Raw genomic sequence first — 13,051 nt, 5'->3', positions numbered from 1 at the left:
CAATAATTTTTTTTATTGGATTAATACATACTTTGACTTCATTTTACAATCTGATACATTCTAAATAATCAAATTTCTATGTAGTCCAGTTATCTAGCAAGTTTGTGGCATAGTTGAATTTTGTGCAACATTCTTAAACAAGAATTAAAATCTAAAATCCACCTGTTTGTAAGCTTAAAATTGAATAAGATAGATTCCAAGCCCTAATAAAACTGTAGACAGAGTTAAACCAAATTGTGCAGTTGCACAAGCTGATCCGCTGTCATCAGACTCATCACGCCACGGCCGTCCCACCATAACCACGACTTCTGCCACGACTACCACCATAACCAAGGCTGCTGCCACGACTACCACCATAACCACGACTGCTGCTGCCACCAGAACTGCGGCTGCTACTGCCACCAAATATCTTACTGACTGTTACTGAACTGAATCGGTTGTCTTCTGACAATGCATCAGTTTCCTTATCATTATCATTATGTTCTTGCAAATCTGTGTGACAACAAATGTTTTTAAGCTTTAACTTGCTTTTAATTAGTAAAAAGTTCATTAATTTATAATGCTAATTATATAAACCTTGATCAGATCATCATCCACACATCAAATCGTGGTTGATATAAAAGTACACTACATTACTATTTACTAATACAACACTTTTTTTTTAAACAAACTAATACAACACTTTTAATCATAAACTACACTACAAAATCCAAAGAATATTTATATAATTTGTTTATCTCATCATTTAGTTTTTTTTTTTTTTTTTTTTATTTATTATTATTATTATTATTTTTTTAATAACGAAAATCATTGAGCATCTTTATTACGACATAATAATACGATCTAATGAAATAATTTCATCAAACAACATAATAGAATTAATATCAACATGTATGTTCATGCATGTTTCTCTCAACATATTCTTGAAGTTCTACTTTATCAAAACCATAACAAATCCATGTTTAGTACAAATGCGGAATAATGAATTAAATATAGGACGAAAGGAGTACTTAGTATAACACAATCATGCATTAAAAAGATTGAATCTTGAAGAGATAGTTAGAAAGAGTTACCTAAATTAGAGGCATTGGAAGCAATAATGTGCAAAATAAGCAGCAAGAAAACCAAAAACAATTTCATCCTCTTTTTTTTTTTTTTTTTTTTTTTTTTTTTTTTTTTTTCTGATATTTCTTGAACAAGGGATTCTCTAAAATCTGAACTTTAGCCAAGTTAAACGAGTTACTTTTATAGCGGAAATTGATTCGTAGAAGATAAATTTTCTATACTTCTTAAAAAATATCTTAGTATTAGGAATTTGCTTAAGAATAAACCTAATTAAGGAAACTATACTCTTTAATAAGTTCGGAATCTTTAGTTTTGAAATTACAAACTTTCTTACTTCGTACAGTATTTCTTTTGCGTTGTTTAGGTAAAAATTCTCATTTTATATTTTGGGTTTATATTGGGCTGCTTAATGGGCTACTAAGATTATAATTAGTTGTCCATTTGTTATGGATTTATAGTGGGCAGCTTAACGGGCAACTTAGACACGGTATGACTTGTTTAGTCGTTGATTGTATGGTACTATCTACCCAAAGTTGTAAATAATGTGAAATGGAGTTATGGGAAGTAATATTCTTACTCTTAAAACTATGTAAAATACATATTTAAGTTGTCATATTTTGGAGAAGAAAAAGCCTTATATAAATAACTAGATGAAACCCGTGCGATGCACGGTTTGTTAGTATTTTTTTTTAAAAAAATATTTTTCATATTTATGTGATTTTGTTATTATAGTAGCTTTAAAATATTAGATAAAATTCCTAATCTCAAAAGATAATATTTTGTATTTAATTAATTTAAACTTTAGTATCTTATTCGTCAATTTTGCTTACGTGACATTTGAATTATTTAACTGTAAAAGAAATTAATAATCTCTTATTTAATTGGCTACAACTTAAATTTATAATCTTACATGGCGCGATAAGAAAATTAAATCCTACGTGGCTCTCTAAAAACTCGGGGAAAAACTCCTCTTTATATATATATATATATATATATATATATATATATTAGATTATCTGGTAATATATTTATGCATTTAGGAGTAACGAACCCTCTCATTATATGTTAGATTTTCAAAAGTACTTTCGAAAAATATACTCGTACAAAGTAATTTATTTTTTGCATATATTTCAATACGAAGGACGTATAATCTGCTTAATCTACCAAAATTAATTGATACTCATATTTAATGTTCCTTTGTCTATACACGAAGTATATATTTGGAACTATTCAAAAAAAAAAAAAAGTATATATTTGGAACAAACTAACAATTTATTTTATGAAACAATAGGTTTTCTAATATGTAAAATACTAGAAAATTGAGTGCATTACAGAGCTAATGCCTCATATCAACCAATTAATTGAGTGCCATACAAATGGTACACAAACTACATTGGAAAAGATTTGGATTTGTGCTCGAGTAAAATTTAGAAGCTAAAGGCTTCGTAATACGGAGTAATATTTTGTACAATTATGCTAGATCGACCAGATAGTAGACCAAGACAAGTGCAACAACAAACACTTCACTTGCAAGTGGCAATATCTACTCGTGAAATCGGTGGAAACGCACTTGTAGTCCAGTAGAGCAATGGATCGGAAGTCTAGCAGGGTTGTGGCATTGTCAAGACTCTTAAGAGTATTCCGTCATCCCCAAAAACTAAGAAGTCTCACTCTAATATTCATCTACTAGTAAGCTTAAAATCGAATAAGAAAGATTCCAAGGCCTAATAATGTTGAAGGAAGAGTTAACCCAAGCTGTGCAGGGGAACAATTCGAGCCTCTCTGCTGGTGGTGACCCCTGTTTCTAGCAGCAGCAGCTGCTGCCCCAGCTGCTCCATAGAATGGGAGCATCCCTCCTTTTCCTCGGCCTTCATTACCGCCAACTCCCCCTTCACCACCACGACCACCACTGCCAACACCACGGCCTCCACTACTATGACCCCCACCACCTCCATGACCGCCACCTCCATGACCACCACCTCCACCTCTCTTGCTAACTGCGGTGATATGCGTTCTACTGTCTTCCGACCATACCTGAGTTTCCTTGATGTTATTATGGTCTTGCGAATCTGCATGACACAAATGTAGTTAAACAAACACATCACAACAAACAAAATCAATTGGTCAACCAAAGCCTTAATCCCATAAGTGGGGTCGGCAATATATTTGGTAAATCAACTTTTGCCCCCAAGAACGAACTTCAATTTATCCTGTTACAAATCCTTACACACCCATTTCAAAAGTTGATTAAATGACCCAGTAGTATCTCCTACAAATCGCTTAAAACATAATGGCCTTACGAAAGAGAGTAATAGGGCATCCAAAGAAGCTCACTTGTGCACTCTTCCCCACAGAAATTTTGCTTTTTTCTACTGGGATGAGAAAAGAACGTACAAGAGAGTGGTAATAGATACTTTCATCACACAAAAAACTACTCTGGGCCTCAGACAAACAGAAGAACATTTGCTACTTTATCTACTTTTTAGGACGAGATGATACATTTTGATGAAATTTGATGCTGGAGTGAAGCACATATAAAGTGTTAAAGCACTTTTTACAATCTTGTGTGAGTCCGCCTCATACAAAGTTAATCTCGATTAGTAACACTACCAAAATGTTCTACTGAAAATTGAATTGGGATATCAGCTGATCAAACTGATCGAGTTGGGGGGAATGGGGCTCATTGTCAAATAAAATGAATTATTGTGGTCCATAACTTATGGTGCCCACGTTCCAACTATATGTGGTAACATATGTTCATGAGTTCATCGCCTCGTAAGTTTTCAATAACATAGGACCCTTCTTGTCATCACCTGAGTTTCATCAGTTTGTTTGGTATCTAGGGTTTCCTAGCCAGATTCAACTGCGAGTTTTACACTGTCAGACAGAAGTGCAGCACTCAAATCTAATGAGGGGATAAGCAGTCAATAGGTTTTATTCGATCAAAATTCATCAGTGGAAGTCTATCCACTAGCCCAAAGCAAGCTTTACTTCTACGGAGTAACTTCTAAGGGCTAACACTATATGTGTACTTCTAATCAATCACAAGGTCAAGAACACATTATCAACCCTGTTCTCCAATCTCTTGGATTCAGCCAGAAAATAATCCAAGGATACCCTACTAATTGTTTTTACACACACAATTAAGCAAATTAGCTGGTTTAGCCCATACATATCTAACACTAACTCAAAAGTCAAAACTCAAAACTCATGGCTCGATAAAAGATAAAATTCTTTGTTCATTTGTGTTACCCACATTAGAAACTAAGCTTTATGAATAAATATGAAGGCACACTCCATGTTCTTACAGTCTACAACACTACTCTACATAAAAAAAATCTTCATGGTAAAATTAAACCGGTCGCACCTTACAAGGTACAACCAAAGGTCCAAAGCCATTATTTGACTCGTGTGCTCACAAATTACAAGCACATGGACACAGAAATAACCTTGATAACATGCACAAAGTATAACCAGTAGTACATCGAAGTTTGCGCTCTACAACCTACCTACATTTTCAATGTCACATAATTTTCATTAGCCAACAACCACCTCTAAACGACTAAACCAATTAGAATCCCATGTTTTAATCAAGTTCACATTTAGTGACCAAAATAAACAACTTTACCCCTTTTTCGGGTGGGGCAACAGGGTGGTTGAAATCAAATTTGGAACACAAAACACTGGCATTTTCTTTAATTGCTTTTGATTGACAATAACTTTAAAACAATAGTTGGTCATTAAATCGAACATAATTACATTTGATTCAAAAATTCTATAGTGCAATTCCAATCAGATAAAATTGAAACGACACTGAGAAGATTGATTGATTGATTTATGACATGATTTAGTGCAACTTCGTGCATCTTTGTCAAGAATGTCAACCAATACTTATGACATGATTTAGTGCAACTTGGTGCATCTTTGTCAACCAATTCAACTCCACATTTTCCACTTCCTACGAAATTCAACTTCACATATCTTTGTCGTAACAACTCCACAATTTTCCACTTACTCAAAATTTCGTGTACATTTTATGTGAACCACTTAGTATAAAGTTACTCTAATAATTAAATCAAGAAGCCATTAATATAATCATATCTACTCCCTCTGTCCCTATATTACATTCCTCTCTCTATTACATGAGGAATACATGTTAGAAGTAAATGAATGTAATTTAGGGACGGAAGAAGTACTAAAACGGCCAACTAAAAAACTCCTAAAATCTTTTTAGCATCAACTAAAATAATAACATCACACATCTTTCTACTCCATAGAACACATCACATTATTAAAAATTAAAACTAATATAGTAATTGTAAAAATCAAAGACAAACTATAATCAATGTCACAACTGATTATGATAAATTGCAAAATAAGAAACTAAAACAACAAAATTAGTAATAATGGCAGTAAAAATTTACCTAGATTAGAAGAATTAGAAGCGAGTAGCATGAGTTGAATTTGCAGAAAAACCACCCAGAAAACCCAAAATAATTTCATTTTTTTTTTCGCAGTTTCTCTCTCCTCAAAAGTAAAGACACGGGATTCTGAACTTCATAGAAGCCAATATTTTGTTTTCCTTTTATAAAAAATAAAAATGGTTGGACAGGTGTTGCAGTGTTAAAGAAGCAGGGGAGAATAAGAAGTTTGCTTTAGAAAATAGAAATGGAAGAAGCGAAGAACTTTAAGGAAATATAGAGAAATAAGTTTGGAATTCTCTTTTTTTGGGCTTTGGGTTTATCCTCTTTAAAAGATACGGATTACAACTTTAGTTGTTAGGCCCGCATACCGTGTGTTCACATTTAGGGGGTGTTTGGTATCAACTTAGTATTGGTAACGGAATGGAAACAAATTAGGAGTGGAAAGGGTAATATGTAGTGTTACCCTTACTAGTTGTTTGGTATTACTAAGAAAACGTAAACAATTACAACCAATCTATTTCCTTTTCTTTGGCATAAAAAAAGGGAAAACAAATTTATTTATTTTTTTTAAAAAAAGGAAAAACAAAATTAATATTTAGTGGGCGACATTTATCGCAATTCACATTCACAGGCTGCAAAATTGCTTCAAGACTTCAACTTACTCTTTTTTTTTTACTCCAATTTAATTACTCTAATTTAATAATTCAAATCATCAAAAATCAGATGACTAGATCACTTTTTCTTTTATGGATCATTAAATCTCAAATACACTAGATTGAAATCTCATTCATCATTGATCATTATGAAAGCTCATTCATTTTTTTTTTTTGGTGGGTTAGATGTGAGAATGATGAGTTGTTGAGTGATTTACTTGACCCAAATTTGACAAGTCTTGAATAATCGAATTCGGAAGAGAGAGATTGGGTGAGTAAGAGCTTTGGAAGAGAGAGTCAATGAGAGAAGTTAACATTATTGAATGCCGGAAAAGGAATTTGTTTCCTTGGGTCAACGAGTGGAATCAAACTGGGGGGATTTGTTGCACCTAGGTAACGGTTTATGTTACTTTCTAGCCTTACCAAACAAGTAGTAATGGAGTGAATTATTTGAATCCGTTACCATGGCTTAAAAGTTCCATACCAAACACCCCCTTTGAATATCTACTCCCTGTTATGAAAATATTGTGTGGATATCCATTATCCTCTTTGTATGTTTCCAGAATATTCTAAATCTATGGTTTATTCTTATCTAAGCAAACCCTACTTATAATATTCTATGTATATATATACCCCTATCATATGGAATAGAAATACAGTGATATATTCTCTATCAATCTCTCTTATATTTCTCCCTATTTTATAACACGTTATCAGCACCAAAGCTCTAATTATTATCTTGTTATGTCGCATCTTGGGAAGAAAGTAAAAGGAGATTAATCTTGATCATGGGTTTTGATCTTTTAATAATGAAATCACACGTTTCAAGAATGTCATATCATTCCCAATCTTCATTAATTAATTTGGGACTAGTACAAGTAGTCTCACGGTATTAATAATTTGGAATGTTAATGGTAGTGCCGCTTTATTTAATTACAAAGAACTCTCGTATTATTTTTTGGTTGCATTGGTTTGTTTATCTTGAATTATTGCTATACTTTATTTTCTTTACATTGACGTTTTATAGGCTAGCAGAGTAGCAGATGATGTTGACAACATGAATTTGACGATAAGGCTGGTTTTTATAGTGGGAAAGATTTTGATATCAGGAAAGTTCATTCTCAACTATCCTGTTATTGTTAATTTTAAGCCTTCACATAATATGTTTATATTGTTTCCCAAATTTTCGTATTTTTATTATTCCTAGCGTTCAATGAGCAATTTGGGAATAGTTGGATTTGATGCAGAAAATAACTAATTAGTAGTTTTGTTTTGACTATGAGTTTTGTTTAGTTTGAATATAAAAGGGTATTTAGAATTATTATTGGTGTTAATTTTATGAACATATGGTTTTCATGAACTTGTATTACATATATTTGCTAGATTTTGATATTATTTTTCCTATCCGTAAATGAGTTTGGTTATTTCTCTATGCTTCATAGCAAATATGAATGGTTTGATTTAGCAATTATTTACCCATATAATTTGTTTGTGAAATCCTATGTCTAATGCCTTGAATGTTTGTAAATTGTACGAAGTAAGCCTAAGGTACATGTGAAACTATTTATAATTTATGTATTGAATTATGTTTTTATATTTCAAGTATGATATGAAACATGTGGTTTTCCACTAACGTGAACGTGTTAATTTTGGTTGCTTATGTGCTTATTTCTATTTTCTGATTAAGCTTTATCAAGACAACATAGTTGATTCAATCGATTCAGGTATGTTTTTATTAAAGCGTGAAGTAGTAGGTTTTCATATTTTTACCTTCTCATTCAATTATAGTATTATGTACCTACTTGAAGTTTGATTATTGGAATAAATGTAAATTGAATACGATGTGCGGACCTGAAGTTCCTTATATTTATAAAGAGTATTCACACTAGCTTGAACATATAAATGGCTCAAAACCCTTAAGGATAATACAAAGAAACGTGCATGATCTACAAAGCTAAAGCATATTTCTTAGATATCCACTACATACTAACGTGATTCTATAAACACAATGTCATGTTTACTTATGTTTCCAAAGATTAATTTTAATTTGGCTAGTATAGTTGAGTGGATCGAATAAGGTATGTTTTGATTAAAGCTCGAACTGATTATGTCATGTCTTATTTTTACCTTCTCTTTCTGAAAAATGTAGATGGATTGGTATATATTCTCGTACATATGGACTTGAAGTTCCTTAATTAATTAAATATATAGCAAAAAGTGTGTTATGAGTTCAAGTAATTAAACATGACATTGTGAGAAACTATACATAATCAATGTTTTATTATGCCCATAAATATAAGAGGTTTTGTTTTTTTAAGATGAATGTAATTGGGCTTGAGGAACATGATAAGTGTTCTAAGTATAATTTTATATAAGCATGTTTTTGCTAAAAGGAACACGTTACTTGATACATGATATTGCCAAAAGAATTGGCAAAAGAATTTATGGCTTAAAAGTTGCAAGGATTTTAAAGGTTGTTGGATTGATTCATTCCATACCCCCATATGCAAGGATTAGGAGGAGATTGTATGTAAACCTTGCATATAAATAATAAAAAAGATTGATAGTCAGTTTGATACATACAATAACTTAAATATCAACGATTTATTCAATTTAATAGAAGTGACCACATGTTCATTAAATATTTTGAAATGATATCATCCTGAAGATGGATATAAACAAATGACATTTATCATATACTAGTTGTAAATGCTCTAATTTAAAATTGATGTCCTAAGAGTACAACATCAATTGTTGATGAACCTATAGCATGCCTGAAGCGTGATAAATCAATAGGTTCTAAAGATTATAGTCAAAACTCCAGCAGAGTATATATAAGTAATTATTAGATATTAATTAGTCAATTGTCTTGCCAGTTGTATAAAGAAACACATGTTGGTGTTCTAATATCACATCACATTCATGGCCATGCACATAGTAAGTTTAATAAAGTGATCACTAGTGTTGAAAACTGACCAGAGTTCAAATTTAGAGAAATGATTGGATGTGATAATTAAATTAGGTCATCCGGGTTTAATAATAATTACCCATAATGGAAACCTGAAGTTCATTTGATAATGTGCTGACGCTTTCTCAATGTTAAATATATAAAATGAATTGAATGGCAAGACGTAACATTAAGATTGAGTTATATTTGGATTGTGAGTTATAATAATTTGTATTGATGAAAATTTCAAGATTTAATATGTTTTGATTTTTTTATAAAGGAGTAATGGCTGACCAGAAATTCACCAAAATAACTTATATATTATTGTCAACTGTCAAGTGATCAGAAGCTCACCAAATACACTATTTAAGTCTTTAAAGATCCAGAAGATCATCACCTACTAGAATTACGAGCAAGTGATTTATACTTGTATACAATTCCTTTGATTGGGGCTATTATAAGTCAGCACATATGAAATAGGAGAAGAAAGAAAAACGTACAACTGCACAACATATGTCTCCCCATTGACATTGATCTCCAGAAGAGAAATATAAAGTTAATGAATAAATGATTCTTCATCGAAATTGTTCTCCGGAAGAGATAAATTTTGATTGTGATCCTCCCAACGAAATGAATTTTAATGCAAATTTATATACTAAGTTGGTATAGAATTAGACGCCCCTATAAAAGAGATATTTTACAACCTTAGGGGGAGAAGAAATAGCAAAAGTTGGGAAAATCGAAAAAAAAAAAAATTTATGATCCCTATAATGGTAGTTTGAAAAGTTATATATAAACCAACTTTCGTATATATATTATCAAGATATGTTGCACATTTATGATTTGATTTGTATTCAGTTATGAATCATGTTGCATAGCGTTGAAGATACATTTTGGTCATATTAATTATGTGTATACATTGAGATAAAATCTTGCCAATTGCACTTGAATCACTACACCTGAAGTGTAGGTTGTATACGATCAGTTCCAAAATAAAGATATTTTAATAGATATGATATTTGGCAAGATAGTGCAGTTGACACTAATAGTGTAATAATATATAAATACAATAGTGTATGAAATACCCTAAAGTGGTATAGATATCTGAATTATTATAATAGATGGCTTATGATGTTAGAAAAGTTATGATGGTACCAATGAGAAATGTATTAAGATATCATAGTAAAATAGCATGCGAAATGTAAGTTAAAGGAATTTTATAATACTGGTACATAATGGAACCGATGAATAATATGCATATGCATAATGGAATGGACTAATAAGTAAGGGATCAGAAATATATGTACATTTTGATGTCGACATAATGATAATGATCATAAGTTTATCATGGACCCAAAGTCCAATGAAATATGGATTTTTTAAATCCACGCTGTACAATGTCTTGCATCATTTTGAGTCTTATATTCATGAGCACGTGACTCATAGTTTAATGGTTTATTGCATATGTAGGAAGAGATGCATTACTCTTATATAATTTGTTTAATATGTTATCATGCTTTATATATCTCATATTGCATGGATTAATTTCTTACAATGGCTGTGGTGTATGTGAATGTTCTTTCAAAATATAGTAAGACATATTTATAACTTTGATGAAAAATTAGAAAGAGATATTTATATTCCAATGTGTTATAATTGTAATGAAATTATTGATGACACTTATTTAATTGCACGTTATGAATCATGTAAAAAGAGTTCCTGAAGAACTTATATACGACGTATTTAAATATCCAGCCCTACAAAGTTTATCTCTTGAATAATGCAATTACTATCAAATTCTTGAAAAGTCTATGTGACTAAATCATTGACATCTCAACCTGAAGTTTGAGCATATAAGTGTTAGTAATGAGAATTACTATTTGTATATAAAAGAGAACTATCGTGTTAATTATAAATATTCTAAAGAATCAACAAGATACTTATGCGTGAGACTGTTTTATCATGGTCCAAAAGAACCATGATCAATGTATATAATTACATGTGCTATATTATTATTTCATACAAGATTGAAAAATCAACATTAATAATATCATGGGTTGCCATATTATTATTAAGGAATGTTTAATCAAATTATAATGATCCTCAATTTCGATTATTCATGACCTCCAGAAGAAGACATAAGTATAATAGTTAAGGCAACTTTGAACAGAGATTTTGAATGAAATGTGGACAAACATATGTATTATTGTTATAGGTTTGGTGATATGAAGACTCACTTGTTTGAGTAAAAATTTGAAGATTTGGAAGACTCGAAATTAAAATCAAGGAATGATATTATTCTGCGTCATGTGTGAAGACACTCAACTATATTGAATTCATTGCATTAGAAGACCTCAAGCTATACATTCATCAGGGGGAGAAATTACGCGCTGCACTTTTTTTCCCTTAACCATGGTTTTTGTCCCGTATTGGGTTTTCCTGGTAAGGTTTTTAACGAGTCAGCATTTCGAGCGTATTACGAAGAATGTTGTACTCTTTTTCCTTCATTAGGTTTTTTTATCCCACAAGGTTTTTCCTAATAAGGTTTTAACGAGGCACAATCTTCGATAATGGACATCCAAGGGGGAGTGTTATGAAAATATTGTGTGGATATCCATTATCCTCTTTGTAGGTTTCTAGAATATTCTAAATCTATGGTTTATTCTTATCTAAGCAAACCCTACTTATAATATTCTATGTATATATATACCCCTATCATATGGAATAGAAATACAGTGATATATTCTCTATCAATCTCTCTTATATTTCTCCCTATTTTATAACACTCCCAACTTTTTTTTTTCTTTTTGTCTTTTCAAGGTGCTCTTCTGTTCAACTTAATTTTAGTTCAGTTTAATTAGCTCAAATCAGTTCAGTTCAGCTCCAAACAGTCCAGTTCAATTCAATTAAGTCCTAATAAATTCAATTCAGTTCAGTTCTATTCCAATCATTTCAGTTAAGTTGTTTTCAGTAAATCAGAACAGACTTTAAGGGTCTGTTCTATTAAGTTTGATTTCAGTTTAGTTTGGTTCAATTCAATTCAGTTTAATTTCTAATTTCCTTCTCTCATAAGTAATTCATTTCAGCTCTATTTAGTGTAGTTCAGTTCAGATCAGCTCCAGTCAGTTCAATTCAGTTCAGCTCAATCCCAATCAGTTCAGTTCAATTCGATTCCGCTCTAATCAGTTTAGTTCAGTTTAGTTGTTTCAGTAAATCAGAGCAGGTCGTAAGTGCCCAACTTATAAAAAATGGTAATTTGGTCCGATTATATCTAGCGATCCCATTTATATTTCTCTCAACTACTTTTTCCAAAATTTTTATTCCTAATCATATTCACTTATATATTATTTTACTATTTTGCTAGAACTCTGTGTACACCCCAATGGAGTACTTAAAAAAAAAGGAGGGTGAAGTTGTATAGAATGACTGGATTCTAGGGGTGCTTATCGAGCAAGTCGATCACGAGTTGAGGGGTGCTCAACTCGTGCTCGCTAAATTTTCAAGCAAATAAAACCTGCTCGACTCATGCTCGCTAAATTTTCAAGCAAATAAAACCTGCTCGACTCGTGCTCGTTAAAGTTTCGAGTCGAGTTGAGTTGCTCACAATCTGCTTGTTAAATTTTTGGTCCTTCTATTATTATATGCCTTTATTTATTTTTTGTTCAATTTATATTGTTTTCCTTATTATATATAGATATTATTAAAAATTTACTCTTTCTTTTTTTATGATATAAATTAAGGCTTAATAAGTGTCAAATTTTTTTATAGATAGGAATTTTGTTTGTGAATCCTATATTAATAATAATTGCCGAAAACATTAGAGGGGCCAAAATTTAAATATTTAACCTCTTTATTAAAAGCATCACTATGTCCAAATATTTTATAAGTAAATATAGGTTATTTTAGTTCATCAACTAATTAATTACAATAATTTACGGAGTGTCATCAAACTTTATTTTTTT

The 13,051-nt window shown here is 31.3% G+C and overlaps 1 protein-coding gene across 1 annotated transcript; it reads right to left on the bottom strand.

Annotated features, from left to right (window-relative positions):
- Positions 1 to 2,318: 2,318 nt before the first annotated feature.
- Positions 2,319 to 5,796, bottom strand: LOC110684232 (glycine-rich cell wall structural protein-like). The gene is made up of 2 exons (XM_021860649.1): positions 5,490 to 5,796; positions 2,319 to 3,134 (listed from the first exon to the last, which is right to left on the bottom strand). The coding sequence occupies exons 1-2, from the start codon at positions 5,566 to 5,568 to the stop codon at positions 2,761 to 2,763; spliced, it is 453 nt and encodes a 150-aa protein (XP_021716341.1). The 5' UTR covers positions 5,569 to 5,796; the 3' UTR covers positions 2,319 to 2,760.
- Between the last annotated feature and the right edge of the window lie 7,255 nt (positions 5,797 to 13,051).

Source organism: Chenopodium quinoa, unplaced genomic scaffold (assembly GCF_001683475.1).
Source record: "Chenopodium quinoa cultivar QQ74 unplaced genomic scaffold, ASM168347v1, whole genome shotgun sequence".
Lineage (NCBI taxonomy): Eukaryota > Viridiplantae > Streptophyta > Magnoliopsida > Caryophyllales > Amaranthaceae > Chenopodium > Chenopodium quinoa.
This window is presented reverse-complemented; position numbering and strand designations above follow the sequence as displayed.

Coding starts and splice junctions, on each gene's coding strand:
- LOC110684232 (XM_021860649.1), bottom strand. CDS start 5,568: ATGAAATTATTTTGGGTTTTCTGGGTGGTTTTTCTGCAAATTCAACTC. Junction 3,135..5,489: donor TTCTAATTCTTCTAATCTAG/GTAAATTTTTAC, acceptor TGTGTCATGCAG/ATTCGCAAGACCATAATAAC.